Source organism: Schistocerca nitens, chromosome 1 (genome assembly GCF_023898315.1).
Source record: "Schistocerca nitens isolate TAMUIC-IGC-003100 chromosome 1, iqSchNite1.1, whole genome shotgun sequence".
NCBI lineage: Eukaryota > Metazoa > Arthropoda > Insecta > Orthoptera > Acrididae > Schistocerca > Schistocerca nitens.
The window spans coordinates 382,176,267-382,197,784 of record NC_064614.1 but is presented as its reverse complement, the minus strand read 5'-3'; the positions used below and the strand labels follow the sequence as shown (position 1 = coordinate 382,197,784).

At 41.0% G+C, this 21,518-nt stretch overlaps 1 protein-coding gene across 1 annotated transcript in view; it reads right to left on the bottom strand.

The window, feature by feature from the left end:
• Positions 1–1,656: 1,656 nt before the first annotated feature.
• The window catches only part of LOC126248530 (sodium channel protein Nach-like), a 157,288-nt gene continuing 137,426 nt past the window's right edge, over positions 1,657–21,518 (bottom strand). Inside the window, exons 10-11 of the mRNA XM_049949625.1 lie at positions 5,700–5,823; positions 1,657–1,696 (exon numbers count right to left, since the gene is read on the bottom strand). Of these exons, the coding sequence (XP_049805582.1) occupies positions 1,657–1,696; positions 5,700–5,823 (164 nt within the window). The remainder of the gene's footprint in view (positions 1,697–5,699; positions 5,824–21,518) is intronic.

The following is a 21,518-nucleotide window of genomic DNA, read 5'->3' as shown; positions in this document are numbered from 1 at the left end:
TATTGATGTTACATACTACAGCGGCAGCAAAACTGGGGAAAAACAACAAAGTTAGATTTGAACACGGACCTAAAAATTTAAAACTGTGCCCCTAGCTACTATAACCAAAATCGGTGTCTATTTTCGTCGCGCCAAGATTCAACTGTATCACATAGCGGCCTATGGCGAGTTCACCTTGTTAGACAAAGCTGTAATTCGCACAGAGGTAAAAAATCTGTGTTATTTTTGTGAAACCAGTACCGGTTTAAGGTCGTGCTGTGCTCATAGAGCTCATGAACTGGGTTTTATTCACTCAACAACATTTACATAGTCATATTTTTAAATCTGTTATTTTACTTCGCTATATTATGCGAAAGTACCGTTTGATGAAATTTTACTTCGCTAATTTACCCACTACTAATTAGTATGCACTTCAATTTTTGAGCCATTGTGTGAAAAATGTAATTATCATTATTGAAACTACTTAACTTTTACCAACTCCTTTCACGTAACAAGGAAAATCTGTTTTTGTCAAGAAAACAGGGAAATTATATACTGTATTTTGTGTTGCCTCCCAATCAGAGAAATGGTATCTCACGGACGTGGCTATGCTGTAAAGTGTCACAACTGTCATATGATGTAGGCGCATGATGTTCAGATTAGACCCAGATCTGACTCAGCGACTACTTACCTGGTTACCGCTGGATGGAGAAGCGTTTCCGCCTCCGTTGCACTTTACGTAAACAGGACCAACAATTAAAAACACATATATATTAGGACAACAATATGAAGATACATGCAACACTCATAAATACGACTAAATATTTATTCATTCTGTTTGGACAAAACATGTACAGAACTATGTTTATGCAGTACATGTGAAACTAATTTGGCCGGCCGCGGTGGTCTCGCGGTTAAGGCGCTCAGTCCGGAACCGCGCGACTCCTACGGTCGCAGGTTCGAATCCTGCCTCGGGCATGGATGTGTGTGATGTCCTTAGGTTAGTTAGGTTTAAGTAGTTCTAAGTTCTAGGGGACTGATGACCACAGATGTTAAGTCCCATAGTGCTCAGAGCCAGCCAAACTAATTTGCTTTTACTTTTACTGACTGGAAACTGTATGTGTGTCAAAACCTCTCGCTAGCAATGTGAAAGCAAGTGTTTTAAATTACGATAACAGTATCTGATCGTCTTTGCCACACTACTTTTCAACACGAACATAACTTCGCAAATTTACTTTTGATATATATGATACTAATTAATCTAAACCTCATCTGGCTATTTATAAATGAATGTAAGAAATAATTATCAATAATACTCAGAATGACTTCCGTAACGAGGCCTGTGCCTTGTTATGTGAAATTTTGTGACTGAAAATTGTTTCTAATATTTTCTCAAAGGGTCGTTTTGGCTCCACAGTTTTTCTTTTCTTGGCAACGGATAACTCGGCTGTGATCGACCTGCACTGCGAAAAAGCTTAGCTGAAATAAATCACTGCTCTGGAGTGTACGTTTCTGATTCGTTAACCTGGCCGCGTTATCTAACTGAATTTTTTTGTCCCTTTTTCAGGTATGATAATCACTGCTAACTGCTTGCTCACAGTGCTGGACTAGCACTGTCGAAAGTTTTTGCTAGCTTTCTTTTAAGGAATACGAATTCTTTCCATCACAAAATTGATATCAGGCTTTTGGACCACTAGCTACATAGGCCATGCTCACACTGAAAGTGCAATTTTTTAGCAAATACATTTTTAATTTAAGTAGTGAGGATAAGCTTCACTGAAGTGTTTCGTAAATAAGGAAGAGGCTGCTTTGCAGTTAGATTGAAACCTTTCAGTAACACCGAAAAAACTCGAAGTGATATGAACTATTACTCTTTTTGAACATTATTTTCCTCAGCATTGTTATATGCCATACTAAATATTTTTAACAGATACTTTTTAAATCACGTAAAATTTACTTTTTTTAAAATCCTAATGAAATTACTTGTAAGTTAATCTTGGTGATAGAAACTCATTGTAATACTGAAAACATGACGTAATTCTTCCCGGATACCAACACGTAGATATTATTAGACACAATGAAATCTATTTACAACAATAATTACTTGCCTAATGCGTGAAGCAAAATAATTACCTTGTTCAAAATGAGCCGTCTCTCTATAGAATCATATAAAATCATCCTCTGTCGTCAGTTATGCATCATGGAATATTTCAAATAAAAACCTCTGTGCGGCACATCCACCATCAAAGCTCCTCACCTTGCCAAGACGCAAAACACACTCCATTCCTGGCAGACAACTACTTTTCGACTCCCGAGCTCTACTGAAGAATACTACACTCTCTGAGTGCCAAACAATAAGTATCACTCATGTGTTCGGAACGCAAAGATGCTCAAAGTGATAAGCGTCCCAAATAAACTGACAAATACACGAAGCAAACTGATATTTCTCATAATATATACATACTTCATAGCCATTTCTCCTAACATATAGCACCAATATTCAGCACTGAATTTATGACGTACTACATGTTGTGGTGAATGCTGAAAGGAACGACAATTTTTGCTCACTGCTTGCTCTCAGTGCTGGACTAGCGCTGTCGAAATTTTTTGTTAGCTTTATTTTAAGAAATACGAATTCTTTCCATCACAAAACTGAGATGAGGCTTTTGGACCACTAGCTACATAGGCCATGCTCACACTGAAAGTGACAAAGTGGCCACGGTCTTCTTATCCTTGCTTTCACTAGGGTAGAAGTGTGAATTAATGACAGTTCCACGTTTCCACCACCAGTGTAATTACTGGAAAGCAGAATTAACAGATGGCGGCAACTGCAGCAGATAACTTGTATATATTATCTCGAACTGTTTATAAATTATTACAGATAATGCTAAAAAGTAACGTGCGTCGCATCATAAACTTATAAAATTTTGACATTTTCATACGACAAAATTTTGAGACACACTATAGGAGTATGCAACATAATAAAGCGAGCTGCATGGCCGTTGGGAAGCCTGATCTACGTTGTTCAGAGGTGTGGAAGCTGGAAAATTAATACTACTACGTTCTGCAGGAGTGAGTGTACAATGACATATGTGAATCACTGTCGATAATGTTGTGGCTGAAGTTCGTAATAGTGCAGTGCCAACTAGATTGGAATAGAAAACTAAAGTAAAACTCTCGTGCTACTTTTTATACGTATACAGTAATGTGATTTAATGGAATATAATTATTCTGCTCTTCAGACTTCAAAAATACGTATAGTTTAAGTCAATGATTTATTATTTCTGATGCTTAAAAAATACTGTACAGTCATGTGCACACAACCCGAAACAGTGTACGGAATTTGATTTTCAATTTAAAACAGCTCGTGGGCAATTTTTCATCGAAGAGATAGCAGCGTGTCTGCCGACAGCACAGCGCCCGTTGGACGTGCTGCGTGGGTGAACACGCTCTCTGTGGAACGGAAAATTTTTCGACTAGTCCACAAGTAGACTGATATACAGGGTGTTTCAGGAGGATTGATTACCATTCACGTTTATGACAGGAATGCTCCTTTGAAGTAAAAAATTTCATGTGAACATATACCCCACGCCGGATGATTTTCGAGATACAACACGTTTAATGTATAGTGTTATCTATTTTCTGTATTATTCAGTAGCAACATTGTCAGATTTACACATGTACTTATGTAAAACAGCTAGGAAACGTTAGAACATGCGCTTTAGAAAGTATCAGTTCAAAAACTACATATTTTTAACACATTCTCCTTTAAGAAAATGCGCTTGTCCGAAAGCGCCGACGGTATTCTTCTACAGTAACAACAGCACTACCATCGCAGAAGCCCTAGGGATGGCGGTTATCATTGAACAACTGGTTTTCTGTTATATGGGTTTTTTACCACGCCATTTTAACTTGTCTTAAAACCTCTCAAAATAACCAGTTTCTGAAATAACAGATTTCAGTTTTTTTCATTATTTCTTGTACTAAATGTAGAATCGAACAAAGATTGAAAATCTTTGATTGACTCACTTTCAGTATTCATAGAATCAAATATTAAATTAAGGAGACAGATAAAAGGAAACTTAATCCATCGACCGTTCGCTTCTGTCTCGAAAAGTGACAAGTGGTTGAATACTACAAAAAAATCACCAGTATTCTCATACCGATTCTATTTTTAAGAAACTCTAATCAAAAATCGTATTTTAATCGAGGATCGTATCACTATTTGGGCATTACTAAAGGGTGAAAACTAATGTTGAAGAACTCTGTTTTTCGTCATAAATTGGTCGTTTTCAAGGGCTGCAATGAGATAAAGGCATGTTACGTAGACACAGGTAGCACATGAGCTACTTTATTTTTATTGTGTAGCATCAATGGATTGTTGTTAAGTTTTTAATTTGTTACTGTTGTCATACCTTCCATCCGTTTTGTTATTTCATAGAAATGAGAAATCTTTATTCTTTTAAAGTAAGTGAAGCATAGTACTTCATTGCTACGTCGCTTCGTAAAACATTTACAGACAAGGGTCTGTGTCGTTCTGCAATACAATGGATGTCCCGCGACGACAGCGAGAAATTAGGTGCGGGCAAGTCTTACATACTGTACCGACACGTTTACTCCCTTACGCCACGACGTACGGCGACAGAGACATTAGCGTGTCAGCAATACTTTACCTGTCCTTATGCCATGTGTTTGTTGCCCATTTCTGTTGGTATTGTTATTAAAATAGCTATGATCGCTTTTCTCATTTTCTTTGATAATGCAATATTCCAAATCAACGCATGTCTTACGAACAAAAATTACTCCTTTTTTAAAAAAAGGTTTGTTTAAAGATTGGAAATTTTAGCTCGGCTGTTATGGCCAATTGATATTTCGTTTTTTCACTCGGTTATTAGTTAAAAAAATTAAAAAGAAACCTGTTATAACGGACGGCATGGAAATAACTAAAAATACCGGTCATTCAGATCTGAAATACCGGTAGCGGTTTTAACCGGTCAATTTTTCCCATCACTAAGATGCTGTAAGCAAACACCATGTCTGCATATTCTTCACTAGTGCAGATGAGTGGCATTTCCACCAGCACATGTGCAGACACAGTTTACTGATGCTTCTCTCTGATTAGCTCTCCATCCCTGGCACTATTTCACTAGCAACACACCATGTATAACTGTGCGTTCATAAGGATAGTTTAATGGCAGGAAGACATTGCGAGGAAAGAAGTTGAAAACAATTATATAGGTTTGGCTAGAATAAATCATCAGAGTGGTTGGGTGGAAAAGAGGGTAAGGCATATATGTGTGCGCCACTAGCCGAAAAAGAAAGTACAGTGAATGTGTTGTGTCTCGGAAACATTCGAAATAGGGCTAATGGACAGATGACGATTCTTGTTTCATATGAGCGTTCTTGTAATATTCCTGCTAGCCTAAAAAGGAAAGTACAGTGAATGTATTGTGTGTCGGAAACATTCGAAATAGGGCTTATGTGCAGATGAAAATTCTTGTTTTAAATCAGCGTTCTTGTCATATCCATGAATACTGATCTTTCGTCCTGGGACACGATGTATAACCTTGACAGTCTTTCCTATAAAACAGCGCTGCGATACAGAACCGCAGTGTTGAACAGTATCAGGTGGATCATGGCAGACGGGCCGTGCACAGCAGCTGGTCGCCTAGACGGGCAGCACGTGGTGTAGGCGGCGAGGGCGGGGGCGGGGGCGGGGCTGCGGCGGCTGGACGCGCCGCCGCCTGAGGGCGCAGAGGGCGCGCAGCGTCACGAAGTAGAGCAGCTCCAGCACGCTGAGCAGGCTGCAGCCCAGGAAGAGGCCCGCGCTGCCGCCCAGCGAGCCTGCGCCACATACACAGGCACAACACACCAGCGAAGCGACAGCGGCTGCGTAGGATTTCTCGTGAGGTTTCAATCATCTTTCCTTCACAAAGAGTGAGTACTGTCTCCTTTGTTCCCGTTTTACACTGCTAAGAATTAAATTTTGAGCATCAGGAAACACAACAAATAACAAAATTGTACTAACTGTGCATATATACTGTAAATAGAACGATACATGATCAAACTTACAGATGATTTGAGTTCTGCTGGATGCGAAACTTAATATACAGAAAGAAATTTGAATTATATTAATGCCTTCAGCTGCTAACGGGCGTTCATATATTTCAGCGGCGACAGATGAAAATGCGTACATCTACCGGGACTCGAACGCGGGATCTCCTGCTTACAGGGCAGACGCACTATCCTTCTGAGCCACCGAGGGCGCGGAGGATCACGCGAGTGCACGCCCCCCGCGAGACCCACATTCTCACCTTGTATGTCCACACACTACATTCGTAGTGTCCCTACCCAACACACTCATTACTCGTGTAAGACATTCTTACCAAGTCCCGTAAGAGTTCAGGGAATATGCGTGCATCCGCACAGAAGAAGGTCATGGCTGGTATTGCCTGAACTATATACCGGGTGATCAAAAAGTCAGTATAAATTTGAAAAAGGTATAAATCACGGGATAATGTAGATACACAGGTACAAATTGACACACATGCTTGGAATGACATGGGGTTTTATTAGAACCAAAAATATACAAAAGTTCACAAAATGTCCGACAGATGGTGCTTCATCTGGTCAGAATAGCAATAATTAGCACAGCGAAGTAAGACAAAGCAAAGATGATGTTCTTTACAGGAAATGCTCAATATGTCCACCAGCATTCCTCAACAATAGCTGTAGTCGAGGAATAATGTTGTGAACAGCACTGTAAAGCATGTCCGGAGTTATGGTGAGACATTGGCGTCGGATGTTGTCTTTCAGCATCCCTAGAGATGTCGGTCGATCACGATACACTTCCGCCTTCAGGTAACCCCAAAGCCAATAATCGCACGGACTGAGGTCTGGGAGGAGGAGGAGGAGGAGGAGATTAGTGTTTAACGTCCCGTCGACAACGAGGTCATTAGAGACGGAGCGCAAGCTAGGGTTAGGGAAGGACGGGGAAGGAAAGCGGCCGTGCCCTTTCAAAGAAACCATCCCGGCATTTGCCTGAAAGGATTTAGGGAAATCACGGAAAACCTAAATCAGGATGGCCGGAGACGGGATTGAACCGTCATCCTCCCGAATGCGAGTTCAGTGTGCTAACCACTGCGCCACCTCGCTCGGTCTGAGGTCTGGGGACCTGGAAGACCAAGCATGACGAAAGTGGCGGCTGAGCACACGATCATCACCAAACGACGCGCGCAAGAGATCTTTCACGCATCTAGCATTTTTTTGTTCTAATCACCCGGTACTTACATCTACATGGATACTCTGCAAATCACCTTTAAGTTCCTGGCAGAGGGTTCATCGAACCACCTTCACAATTCTCTATTATTCCAATTTAGTATAGCGCGCGGAAAGAATGAACACCTATATCTTTCCGTACGAACTCTGCTTTCCCTTATATTATCGTGGTGATCGTTCCGCCCTATGTAGGTCGGCGTCAACAAAATATTTGCGCATTCGGAGGAGAAAGTTGGTGTTTGGAATTTCGTGAGAAGATTCCGTCGCAACGAAAAACGCCTTTCTTTTAACGGTTTCCAGCCCAAATCCTGTATCATTTCTGTAACACTCTCTACCATATTTCGCGATAATACAAAACGTGCTGCCTTTCTCTGACCTTTTTCCATGTACTCCGTCAGTCCTACCTGCTAAGGATCCCACACCACGCTGCAGTATTCTAAAAGAGGACGGACAAGCGTAGTGTAGGCAGTCTCCTTAGTAGGTCTGTTACATTTTCTAAGTGTCCTGCCAATAAAATGCAGCCTTTGGTATGCTTCCCCACAACATTTTGTACCAGTTCTTTCCAGTTTAAGTTGTTCGTAATTGTAATACCTAGGTATTTAGTTGAATTTGCGGCTTTTAGATTAGACTGATTTATCGTGTAGCCGAAGTTTAACAATTTCCTTTTCGCACTCATGTGGATGACCTCACACTTTTCGTTATTTAGGGTCAACTGCCACTTTTCGCAGTATTCAAATATTTTTTCTATGCTGCATTAGTCCGAGTTCATCAACAGTAGTGGCTGCGAATGATGGTGTGCCCGTCTCTCAGCAACCCACAACCCTCCTATGACCAGGATTTTTTTTTTTGTTTCACTGAGTACCACTGGGATCATATAGTGAGATCATATAGGCCCCAAACTGTTTACACTCGATGTATTGGCGATACTGTAATGAACTAAGATAAAAACGTACATCACAGTTGTACAATGAAACCATAATAATACTACGCTGACAGAAAAAAAAATCACAACACCAGGAGTTTTACGTCTTAAAACAAAGTTGATAGGGGTGTTACTACATGGAAAAGATGATGTATATTCAAATTTCGCACCAGTCGCATAAGAGTGGCACTAGTAGCGCTACTATCAGGACGCAAACCAGGTTTGTTTCAAATACAAGCTCAAACACTCGAGAGTGTTAGTTACCTTTGGACGTGTTGAGTTGATGTCAGTCAAGAAAGCCTTTAAGGCGACAAAGATGTCATTATCAGCATCTCACTGAGCTCGAAACAGGTCGTATAATAGCTCAACGAGAAGCTGGATGTTCCTTCCACGATATCGAAGAAAGACCTGGCAGGATTGCTAACACTTGGTGTTGGAATCATGAAAGAAGGCTGTATACGTGGAAGAGGCCTGGAGACAGTGGAAGGTTTCAGATAGATTATATAATGGTAAGGCAGAGATTTAGGAACCAGGTTTTTAATTTTAAGACATTTCCAGTGGCAGATGTGGACTCTGGCCACAATTTACTGGTTATGAACTGTAGACTAAAACTGAAGAAACTGCAAAAAGGTAGGAATTTAAGGGAATGGTACATGGATAGACTAAAAGAACCAGAGGTTGTAGAGAGTTTCAGAGAGAGCATTAGGGAACAATTAACAAGAATGGGGCGAAAACACAGTAGAAGAAGAATGGGTAGCTTTGAGAGATGGAATAGTGAAGGCAGCAGAGGATCAAGTAGGTAAAAAGATGAGGGCTAGTAGAAATCCTTGGGCAACAGAAGTGATATTGAATTTAGCTGATGAAAGGAGAAAACGTAAAAATGCAGTGAATGAAGCAGACAAAAAGGAATACAAACGTCTCAAAAATGAGATCAACACGAAGTGCAAAATGGCTAAGCAGATATAGCTAGAGGACAAATGTAAGGATGTAGGGACATATATCACTAGGAGTAAGATAGATACTACCCACAGGAAAATCAAAGAACCTTTGGAAAAAAGAGAACCACTTGTATTAAGAGCTCAGATGGAAAACCAGTTCTAAGCAAAGAAGGGAAGACAGAAAAGTGGAAGCAGTATATAGAGGATCAATACAAGGGCGAAGTACTGCAGGGCAATATTATGGAAATGGAAGAGGACGTAGATGAAGATGAAATAGGAGAGATGATGCTGCGTGACAAGTTTGACAGAGCACGGAAGATCTGACTCGGAACAAGGCCCCAGGAGTAGACAACATTCCATTAGAACTACTGACAGCCTTGGGAGAGCGAGCTATGACAAAACTCTAGCATCTGGTGAGCAAGATGTATGACATACGCGAAATACCCTCAGGCTTCAAGAAGAATATAATAATTCAACCCCAAAGTAAGCAGGTGTTGACATGTGCGAAAATTACCGAAGTATCAGTTTAATAAGTCACGGCTGCAAAATACTATCACGAATTCTTTAGAGACCAATGGAAAAACTGGTAGAAGCCAACCTCGCGGACATCAGTTTGGATTCCGTAGAAATATTGGAACGCTTGAGGCAATATTGACCCTACGACTTACCTTAGAAGATAGATTAAGGAAAGGCAATCCTACGTTTCTGGCATTTGTAGACTTACAGAAAGCTTTTGACTATGTTGACTGGAATATTTTCTTTCAAATTGTGAGCGTGGCAGGGGTCGAATACGGGGAACGAAAGGCTGTTTACAATTTGTACAGAAACCAGATGGCAGTTATAAGAATCGAGGGGCATGAAAGGGAAGCAGTGGTTGGGAAGGGAGTGAGACAGGGTTGTAGCCTATCCCCGACGTTATTCAATCTGTATATTGAACAAGCAGTAAAGGAAACAAAAGAAAAATTTGGACTAGGAATTAAAATCCATGGAGAAGAAATAAAAACTTTGAGGTTTGCCGATGACATTGTAATTTTGTCAGAGACAGCAAAGCATCTGGTAGAACGGTTGAACGGAATGGACAGAGTCTTGAAAGGAAGGTATAAGATGAACATCATAAGCAACACGAGGATAATGGAATGAGGTCGAATTCAGTCTGGTGATGCTGAGGGAATTACTCGTAGATTAAGAAATGAGATACTTAAAGTAGTAGACGAGTTTTGCTTTTTGGGGATCAAAATAACTGAAGATGGTCGAAGTAGAGAGGATATAAAATGTTGACTGGCTATGGCAACGAAAGCTTTTCTGTAGAAGATAAATTTGCCAACATCGAGTATAAATTTAAGTGTCAGGAAATCTTTTCTGAAAGTATTTGTATGGAGTGTAGCCATTTATGGAAGTGAAACATGAACGAGAAATAGTTTAGACAAGAAGAGAATAGAGGCTTTCGAAATGTGGTGCTACAGAAGAATGCCGAAGATTAGATGGATAGATCTCGTAACTAATGAGGAGGTGCTGAATAGAATTGGGGAAAAGAAGAATTTGTGGCATAACTTGACTTCGAGAAGGGATCGGTTGGTAGGACATGTTCTGAGGCATCAAGGGATCACCAATTTAGTGTTGGAGGGTAGAGTGGAGGGTAAAAGTCGTAGAGGGAGAAAAAAGAGAGGAATACACTACCCAGATTCAGAAGGATGTAAATTACAGTTGGTACTTGGAGATGATGAAGCTTGCACAGGATAGGGTAGCATGGAGAGCTGCATCAAACCAGTCTCAGGACTGAAGACCACAATAACAACAACAACAACAACAATGTTCCTTTTCCCAGTCTGTACGCAGCCAGGCAACCCAGAAATAAAATTAGATTGAAGATAAGAAATATTTGGCAATTAATAGGTTAATGTTTTGCAAATATGAAAATGGACGAAACATCATCGGATTACCGGCCATTGTGGCCAAGCGGTTCTAGGCGCTACAGTCTGGAACCGCGCGACCGCTACGATCGCAGGTTAGAATCCTGCGTCGGGCATGGATGTGGGTGATGTCCTTCGGTTAGTTAGGTTTAAGTAGTTCTAAGTTCTAGGGGACTCATGACCTCAGAAGTTAAGTCCCATAGTGCTCATAGCCGTTTGAACCATCATCGGATTCATATGACTCAGATGTGAAAGTCATATATTTTGAAGATAATAGTTTTGGAAACGTGGGAGGTATATATTTCCAGCGTGCTTATAGTGTTATACCCCAGTGGTAATAGGACGATTAAATGGGAGAGACATCTGGGGAACGTTTCGGCCAGAGCAAAAGTGTAACATCCTCTGTGTGAAGATAGGTCAGGACAGTACAGGCAGCTTGCAGTCTTCCGTTTTGTTGTTAAAAGATAATGTCATGGAGACCGTGAAGTTGTGCCATGGCCACAGGCCTTAACACATCAGAAATGTACCACCTGGAGTACAAATTACCGGGAATATGAACCAAAGGCAATGCTGTTGTGTATCGGGTTGACGGACCAGTGGTAAAGTACCTCGATACAAATTCTAATGTCTCGGGTTCGACCCTCAGTCAACCATAGGATAATTATCTGTCGCTTATAACTTCTTTCCCCTCCTGAAATATTTATTTGTGTGACAAATGCCGAGTTGCTCCGTGGGTAACTCGCTTCAGAGGTCGGAGGAAGGCAAAGACATATCATCTCCTATAGTTCCATGTATTCTACAGTAGTGAGGTATTCAAAAGAATCTTCCGACCCATGCCTACTTTACCTTAGCCGATAGCAATTCACACCATCATGCCAGGTGATGGAGCAGAATGACGAAGATGAATGAAATTTAGCAGCTTTCGTTATTCTCTAAGAGTCCACAAACAGTAAATCCAGTGAGAACCTATACGCAGAACTGAGACTCATCGCTAAAGACGACATGGTGGCACTTCTGCGACCAGTGTTCTCGCTGGTCCCACCAGTTCTGTTGGCGTGGCGCTCCCCCCACCCTCCTCCCACCACCCCACGTGTCAAGGAAGTGACAACAATGGCCAACGTGCTGACAGTTCGTGGCGCTCCGGACGTTGCGCTAACCACGTGGATACTTGTCTCATTGAAACCATTTCCTGACTCAAGGTACCTGATGTGACTATACAAACCTGCGTGGCCAAGTGAACAGTATATTCTCTTGGAAGCTGGACATGTGGGATGACTGAGATCCTACAAAGCATTGAGTATGGTCCCCAGAAACTATTGATACCATATTCGTATTGTAGTTGTGCGATCCCATCCAACACTTGCAGCAGTATCATGGAACAATAAACTGTAGATTTAATAGGTCAGTATCCTGGATATTGTCTAATTCCGTTTCCCTTCTTACATGACGCTCAACTAGATTTAATCAGAAACTCTCAAAAACTGATTTCTGAATAATAAACCCACTGCAGATTGCTTCCTTATATATAGAAAGTGCATGCCGTTTCTCCTGTCTGCAGGGTAGGGAATAAGTCAGTTTTCATTAGCAGTTTGAGATTATGTTGTTTGGGAAACAATGAATAGAATGTTAAATATGAAACAGCACATGTATTTTTGTGAACATGGTAGAAACATAACCATAATTACAACGAGGTTGGTGGCTTGTTTGTGGAAAGTTTTGCAAACACCCAACCTCCATCTCGACAATATCTTCGCAAATTACGTGGCAGATCTGAAGATACTAGGTCAGTATCAGAGCTTCCTCGTTCAGGCAGGCCGAAGTCTGTTACCATCAGAAAATAATCTTAATGCTCAAGCAATGTTTCGTGCGATTAACGACTAAACCTCAAAGAAAAGCGTCCAAGGAGTATGGAATAGCAAGGACAATTATATGAGGGATGATGCTGATGTTGTGTAAGTCTCTTAAGGAGACAAAACAACTAACATTAGTCTCGCATTTACCTCCACTCCCACCCCACCCTCCAGCCAAACAGAAGCAGTGTACTCAGTCTGCCTGCGTGAAGCGTAAATTCCGTTTACATATGTGAGAAAGTGTACTAAATGCTTGAGTATCGTGTACGTCAGGTAGAACTTGGGAACCAGCCCGGTTTTCACATAGTGGTACACGAGAAACCACCTAAAAATGCATGCAGGCTGACTGGCAAACTAATCCTCATCATTAATCTGCTAGGCGGTTTCGATCCATGGATGGCGTATCTCCCTACCCCAAACGCAGGTGCGTAAATAAACGCACCTACCTGTGTGAGTCTGTACAAAACATTCTGATAATGCTGAATTTGAAACTACATAGGCATACTTTACTTCCAACTCTACATGAAGATCCAGATAGGCGTACAGAATTCTCTAGCAAGAAGATGACCCAAATTTTACAAAGGCATTCTTTTGAGAGACGAAGCGACTTTTAAAATGAGTGACCAAGTGAACAGACACATTTGTCTTTTATTTTTCAAATTTATTTGACTTCAGTCCAGTGTCAAGTCGTCATCACAGTAAGTTATAGAAAGTTTAAATGACTAATTTCGGTGAAGGTCAGTCACCACTATCAGATGTAAAAAGTATGAAATAAATCTGCTATTAATTATGAGAACCTGAAATATAAGTAACATCTAACAACAACTCGTTTTCCATAACAAACAATACTGTGAATTTATCATGTTAAATTAAACCTTGTTATGCAGCAATAGCATAGAAGGAACATCATTGCTATTGATCGCTGTGAAGCCTTTATACAGAACATTAAAGTCTTAGCATCACATATGTTGTATTATGCTTGGTGTTGTGCAACTACTTGCATAACGAACCTGACATGTGAAAATCTTGACTTATTAATCCTAGCAATTCTGCTGTTATACTGAAATATGAGTGAAGCCATTAACTGAAGTATCAGAATGTGCCTTGATGAAATTGATGAAATAACATCCATGCATGAATACCGTTTGTTATTACCCGTGAGTATTAAAATACATAGCTCCTGATCTTTAACACAGCACTCAGTAGCACTGTATCCAAGAAACAACTGCTTGAACGTCACACATACAACCCGGTTACCATGGACTCACGGTAACATCGGCAGTATGTGTCGTCGAAGCAAACAGTTGTTTCTTGGACACAGTGCTGTTGAGTGCTATGTCCATCGTGTTGAAGAGTTACGTGTAAATCTCAACTTCATATGTGTCATCCAAGCAAACAGTTGTTTCTTGGATACACTGCTATTGAGTGCTATATTCAAGATTATAAGCTATGTATTTTCAAGTTTGAGACGTGGAGATGTGGAGATTTTTGTCTCAGAACTGACCAGATGGTTTAGAGACACTATATATAGATAATAATATACAGTATTCATGCGTGGATGTTATTTCATTAACTTCATCAAGGTGCGTTCTGATACTTCAGTTAACTGTTCCACCTCATACATGAGCTATGTATGTTCCAGAACAACAGGAAAATTGCTAAGATTAATAAGACAAGATTTTCACTAGTCAGGTTCGTTATACAAGTTGTTGCATAACGCTGATCGTAATCCACCATATACGACGTTAAGATTTTAATGTTCTGTATAGGTACAGGCTTCACAGCGATAAATTGCAATGATGCTGCTTCTTTGCCATTACTGCATAACGAGGTTTAATTTAACATGATAAATTCACAGTATCGTTTCTTATGACAAAGACCTTGTGGTCAGATGTTACTTGCATTTCCGGTTCTATAATTAATAGACTTATTTCAGGCTTGTTACATTTGACCATAGTTCAACGAAAATAACCATGTAAATTTTCTACAATTTACTGCGACTTCGTCTAATTGCACATTTGTGTCCAGTAGGATTCTACAAATTCCCATATGATGATAAAGACAGAGTTAATTTCTACTGGCATTAGGGCTTCGTCAGGGATTTCAACAGTAGGCTAATTGAGCCATTTTAATGATACTGTGAATTATGAGAAATTACGTAAATATTCTTTAAGAACCTACAACTGAAAAGTAGTTTACTTTTGGAAAATTTGCAGTTGGTTAAGAAAAATCATTCAGTTTCCTCTATGATCTCCGTATGTCAATCATAGATTTTTCAGTCTGGGCTATAATAGAAAAAAAGTCATTGCGTGAAGATTCACGATGACGAGCATTTGAAGGAATGAATCCAATGAGAATTTGAAAGCCTGCACTACTAAAAGATTTACAACTTTCTGTATAACCCCCTCGCTTTCCATTCTCGAACATTTATTTCTAGGTCGATGAATGCGATTAATGTATCTTTATTTTTCTTTCATCTTGCTTCCATTGTGAAGGGCAACGTGAGAATTGCCTCTTTAGTGCCTTTACCTTTCCTCAGTTTTCAATGTACTTTATAAATTTTTGGAACAGTAACCCGTACCACCTAGGAACCACTTTGGTGCACTGACTGTGCTGTGACGTAACTGTGCAAGCAGTCAGGTTGCGATAGATTTAATCAGTTATAATACTGGTGAATTGTTGGGTGGTGGGTGTATAAGGAAATAAGTATTAGAATGTTCTAATGAGTATTGGGAGGAGTGTTCATAAAATGACAAATGTATTGAGATCCATGTCCAAAGGTTTTGACTGTCATGGTCTCTGAAGCAATGCATAAGAGAAGTTCGTCTTCGATATGAAGTGAAATATCTTTATCTGTAGTGCAATACTGAGTGAAACAGTTTTTTTATGAGTGCAGAAGGAAATGTGCTTCATCAAGTCTGATCGAAAGATGTTTATTAAATGAAATGGTGTCCGTAAGAGTAGTGATAATAAGGGAATACCAGAGGTTCTAATCTTATTTTTACTGACTTGTGAGAGTAACAAATAATTATCTGAAAACTACGCAACACGCGTTGACGAAAGAGAATGTGCTTGGTTTGAATTTACTGCTACAGAAGTTGACGATAGTTTGTAACTTAACAGAACATACGAATTCGAATAACGATTCTGTAGCTGTTTAAATAAACCCACAGTGCCACCTACAATCGGATAGCAGCTGCAAGCATTCCAAAATGGTGTCAACGTGAGTAATCATTTATACTCATATCCCATCCCATATCAGCGATATGTAACTGCTGAGGTCAGTGGGATTGACAGAACTAAACTGGAAAAATTAAATGGATAAACAGACTCTGCCACGTTATGGCATCAGCATTGCACTAGATAGCAGTGGCCATTCCGGAGACCCAACTCAAAGACTATGATAGAGAACATTTTAGTAATGGGATTTTGGATCGGTTCTGATCGATGCATCCAATTTCTGCTTGGTGCAGGATGGCAGAACAAGAGAACATTGGTGTGTCATATGAGCAGCGGAATGAAGTTTGTCTCAGTATGGGCTGCATTGTTGCCAAATTTATTCAAGAAAGCTGCTCCCCCTGGGTTGTTCTCCCACCTCTTCTCTGTGGGAGGTAGATATGACAATGTCGCCCTGATGTCACCACTACCTTTTCTCCTACCTGCCCCACTCCCCCTTCACTCCTCCATATCCCTCATCCCCTCCCAACTTCACCTCCCCTTCATCACTTCTGATTTAGCGGGAAAAAGACTCAGTTTGTGCTTTATTTATTTTTGATGATATTATCCTGCTTCTGTATTGTCCTACAGCTGCCTCCACACTCCGCCACCCCCTCCATCACATTTTCTGCTGTCTCCCAGCTTCACTTGTTCTTATCATGAATGTGTATGTTCACCTTGAAGTCTGAAGACCAGCTGCTGTAGCCCATATTACCATCACCAGAGGATGCTCAAAACTGTTCCACAACCGGCCCCACTGCTCCCACCTCCCATCACCGCCCTCCAGCCCCACTTTTGTGAACACATGTATGTATATGTTCACGTTGCTTAATGCCCTAGTCCACAGTACCACTCAAAATTTGTGGGAAACATGTGTATAGCCATTGCCAGAAGAATTGCCTGCTCTAGATCTGTAAGTGTATATCCGCTGAGGAAGTTGTACACAGATACATGGTATGAAGGGATAGGGTAGCAAACTACCACTGAAATGTAGGGAGAGTTGCCTCCTACTGACCTGTAACTGGAATAGCTGCTGAGGAGCTAGTACACAAATACATTGCAAGAAGAGATAGTACAGCAAACTGTCACTGAAGTGTAGGAAGAGTCACCCCAAACCGATCTACAAGAGAAATATCTGTTGAAGAACGAGTACATAGATATATGTTAAGAAGGGATAGGGCAGCCAACTGTCACTGAAGGGCAGGAAAGCCAATACATGATAGCACAACTGACAGAAAATGCTACACTGCTCTAATTACACAACGAACTTGTCATTAAAACACCACCACTTATGAACAATGGATCATAATGTACCACACAAGCTGGGAATTGAAAAAATCATTGTAATAACAGAACCACGACAAAAGCATACCACAAAAAGTCTCGCCAGGAGACACTGCAGGCCACTGTACGTGTGTCCACTTCAATGTGTGATTACAAACTAAGCAGCCTAGAAGCAGTCTTACCTCTACACTTACTTCCCTTCTTCCTTCCCTCTCCCCTCCACCCCCACCCCCCTCCACAGTTAGTGATACGTTTTCCAGATCTGTTCTAATATTTTGCTGATAGTATAGAAACAGATCCATATGCTAGCAGTGATATAGTGTTTCCAGTCTAAAGAAATCAGTCACAGATGGACAAAAGACTCAATAATAGGACGCTTCCTGCAAGCCACGAAACATATTTCTCGGAAAGACTGGCTCCCCTGGAGCAACAGTCAAATACCTAACTATCTATCATGGATCAAGAACCGAACGGTCAACTGTGGCACGCTTTCAAACATTCTGTATGTGCCGGCGCTGTCTGAAAGTGGTCTTCAGCTAAGTAAAACCAGTCTCATAGAGGAAAAACACTGCAAAAATATGTCCAACATAAACGAGATACACTGTTCTCATTGTGCATAGATCCAGCTGCTCTCCTTCCCACAGGCGGATAGCAGTGCCCACCCTCACTAGCCTCTGCCGTTATATGCAGTTATATTCCACCATCACTCATGTTTATTCCACTTCTTCAGGTAGACTGAAGACTGTCTGGTAGATGTTTCGTGTGTGTGTGTGTGTGTGTGTGTGTGTGTGTGTGTGTGTGTGTGTGTGTGTGTGTGTGTGTGTACTCATACTGTGAAGGGATGAGATTTCTGCTGTACAGACGGTGGGGGAATAGACAGTGGTGGAACTTTACACAGGCCACTTGCTCCTTTGGAGTGACACACTACATGTCTACCTAAGGTGTTGCCATTCTTAACAGGTCAGCTGCTGTAATGTCAGCTCATTTATTTAAAAAATGTGACTGAACAAACATGAACATTCAATTGCCGCATGATATATTACTATTGTGTATTTCCCAGGCGTGATTCTTGGGCTTCCTACAATAAATATTGTTCTGACAGGCCTCACTTCACATTGTGTAAAAGGTTAAGACTTTTGCTCTTTAAACAAATGCTGTGACAAGAACAATGCAAATAGTGGACATAGTACTAAAATAAATGAAATTACTCTTGTGGAATGAACTTATGCTTGGTACAATGAATATTGAACTGAGAACATTGAATCTTGACTTGTTTATACTACAAAATAACCACTTAATACCATCCAACAGTCTTCAAACATGCATGCAGCTAGCAAGTTCCAGACACTATGGTGGTTTGTAGATTTTATCTATAACATAATATTGATAGGACCAAACAACACGATAACTAATATTGAGCGAATATTCCTGGAAGGATAAACGTGTTTTTCTAGTCAGTGGTACCATTGTATCTTGTAAGGAGAGAGACATAATCCTCTTATAAGCGAGCAACTAATAAAAAAACTAAAAACTAAAAAGCTAAAAAACTAAAAACACTATAGCAACGACTGTGTTATGCTATGAGTGCTTCCCAGCCTTGCTTCTACCAGAAGAAACTCTGTAAGCAATACAACAATCGAAAAAAATCCCTTCCATCCAAACAGCGCACGTGGCTTCATCTCGATGAGTGGATACAAACTAAGCAGCTTAAAGGCAATCATACCTCCCCCTCTCTCCCCTCCCCTTCCCCTCCCCTCCCCGAAGCCCTTACTCCCCCTACCCCATCACACCTCACATCTTTCCCACCCCTCCCGCTTCCACTCATCTCCCATCCCCTTCTCCCTCCTCCCCTCCTCCCCAACAATCATCTCAGAAAGGTCCTAGCTGGTCGATTGTTCATGTACTGATATCGTGAATATCTATCGAAAGTGGCTGAAGGACGGTGAAACCACCAGAAGGCAAAAAGGTGTTTGACGTCCACGTCTCATCACAGAACGTGGACATCGGAGGATTTCCTGGTCTGAAAAGTAGGATGGGTGGCCATCTGTAGCAGATCTGGCGAAAGAGGTGCAGACGTAAGTGTTTCTGAGCACTCTGTTCATCGCACGCTGTTCAACATGGGGCTCTATTGGAGACGACTAATACGTGTTCCCATGTTGACCTAACAACCTAGTTACGACTGTAGTGGGCATGGGATCATCGAGACTCGACCGTGCGTCAATGGAAACCTCTCCTCTGGCCAGACGAATCACGTCTCCTGTTACACCAGGTCAACGGACGTGTCCAGATATTCAGTCATCCAGGCGAACAGCTGTTTGAAACACGCAGTTTGCTAAGGACGCAGGCTGTTGGCGACAGTTGACACAGCCAGTTCCAAGATGGCCGCCGAGTAAGTGACGCCAGAAACCATTTCCAGAAAGTTAAGTGATTTAGACAGGAATATAATTTAGTTTAACGCCGACAACAAATTAAATACGTGCATTAGTGTATCGTTTAGTCTTGTCATTAAAGGTTTGACTTTTCTTTGCGTATTTTTTCAGAAAACACGAAAAGATCGTAACTTCGCGAAGTCGCGCTTAGGCTTAAATTTTGTAAACGTGTTTGTTTATTGTTTCACGGTAATTTAACTAGTTTCTCGGTAACAAATAAGTAAACTACCGTAAATAGCGTATAACTTCATTGTTTTAATACAGATTTCAGAAAAACATCGTAACTTTATATCAGAAACTTGCCTATATACATTTGTTTATAGGCCTAATTCTCGTAACGTTTTTGGAGAATCAAAGTTAAAGTACCTCGTTTAATTGTCCTTTTTTCATTCAATCGAGTGAAATATATAATAAATAGCGTATACCTTCATTGTTTTAATACAGATCTCAGAAAAACAGCGGAATTTTAAATCAGAAACTTGCTTATATACATTTGTGAATAGGCTTAATTCTTGTAACGTCTTTTTTGATTTTCGGTAATTTAATTGATTTATTCTAGCTAAAGTATTATTTTTGCCATGAGTGAGAAGTGCCTGACTTGCCGTAGAATTGTTAGTTCTGGGGTTTGGTGTGATGGATGTAGTAGTTTTTTTCACTGGGGGGATTGCAGTGGCGTGGGTGTTGGGAAAGTGGATCAGGCTCATCAGTGGTTATGTAGGATTTGCAGCAGAGATAGGAAGATAGTGGAACAGGAGGGGAAAATTGCTGCCCTTCAGGCTGAGCTAGATCAGGCTAGGGAAGATCTGGACAGGTTAAGGAGGGAGAAGGGCAAAGAGAGGTGGGAAGTGGCAACAGGTTGCAGAAGGAACAGGCCTAGAACTAAGTCTGACAGTTTTGTGGTGAATGTCAAAAATAAGTTTGACCTGTTGCTTCAGTTAGAAACTGATGAGCCTCAAGCAGAGGTAGGTGTAGACAGGACACAACAAATTTTCAATAGGAAATTGAAAAAGAATGTAGGAAAGTCATCGAAAAGGAAGAAAGTTTTGTTGTTAGGCAGTTCCCATGCCAGAGGTGTAGGCCAACTTCTGCAGGAGGAATTAGGACCAGAATACCAGGTCACAAATTTTTTCAAACCAAGTGCTAGTCTGGATCAGGTGACAGAGGATTTAGGTTCACTCTGTAAAGGATTTACCAGGGAAGACACCGTGGTTATTGTGGGAGGGCCAGGGAACAGCATCGACAGAGATCCTGGGTACAGTATAGAGTGTGACCTGGTAAAGATTGCGTCGGCATCGAGACACACCAATGTTGAATTTGTATCTGTCCTGAGACGCCATGACCGGCCTCATTTGAACTCTTCTGTTGGGAGAGTTAATTTGGAGTTGGAATGGCTGCTTGGGTCGGGTGCGGGGGCTCATATTGGTGTGGTTCCTGTTGATTATCTCAGTAGGTGGGACTATACCAGGCACGGCCTACATCTCAACAGGAAAGGGAAGGGGAAACTGGCTGGGGTAATAGCAGGAAATTTAAGGGGGGGAGGCACTGCCATGAATGGTAAAATACCAGTGGTTACAGGTGTTGGAGCAGCACCTTTTTTAGGATAGGTAAGACAGAAAGATGTCAAGTTCTACGAGAGGTCAGGATTGAAACAAATCTTCAGTTTAGGAAAGAAATTAAACAGCACAATTCTAGCACATTGGATCACCAATCAC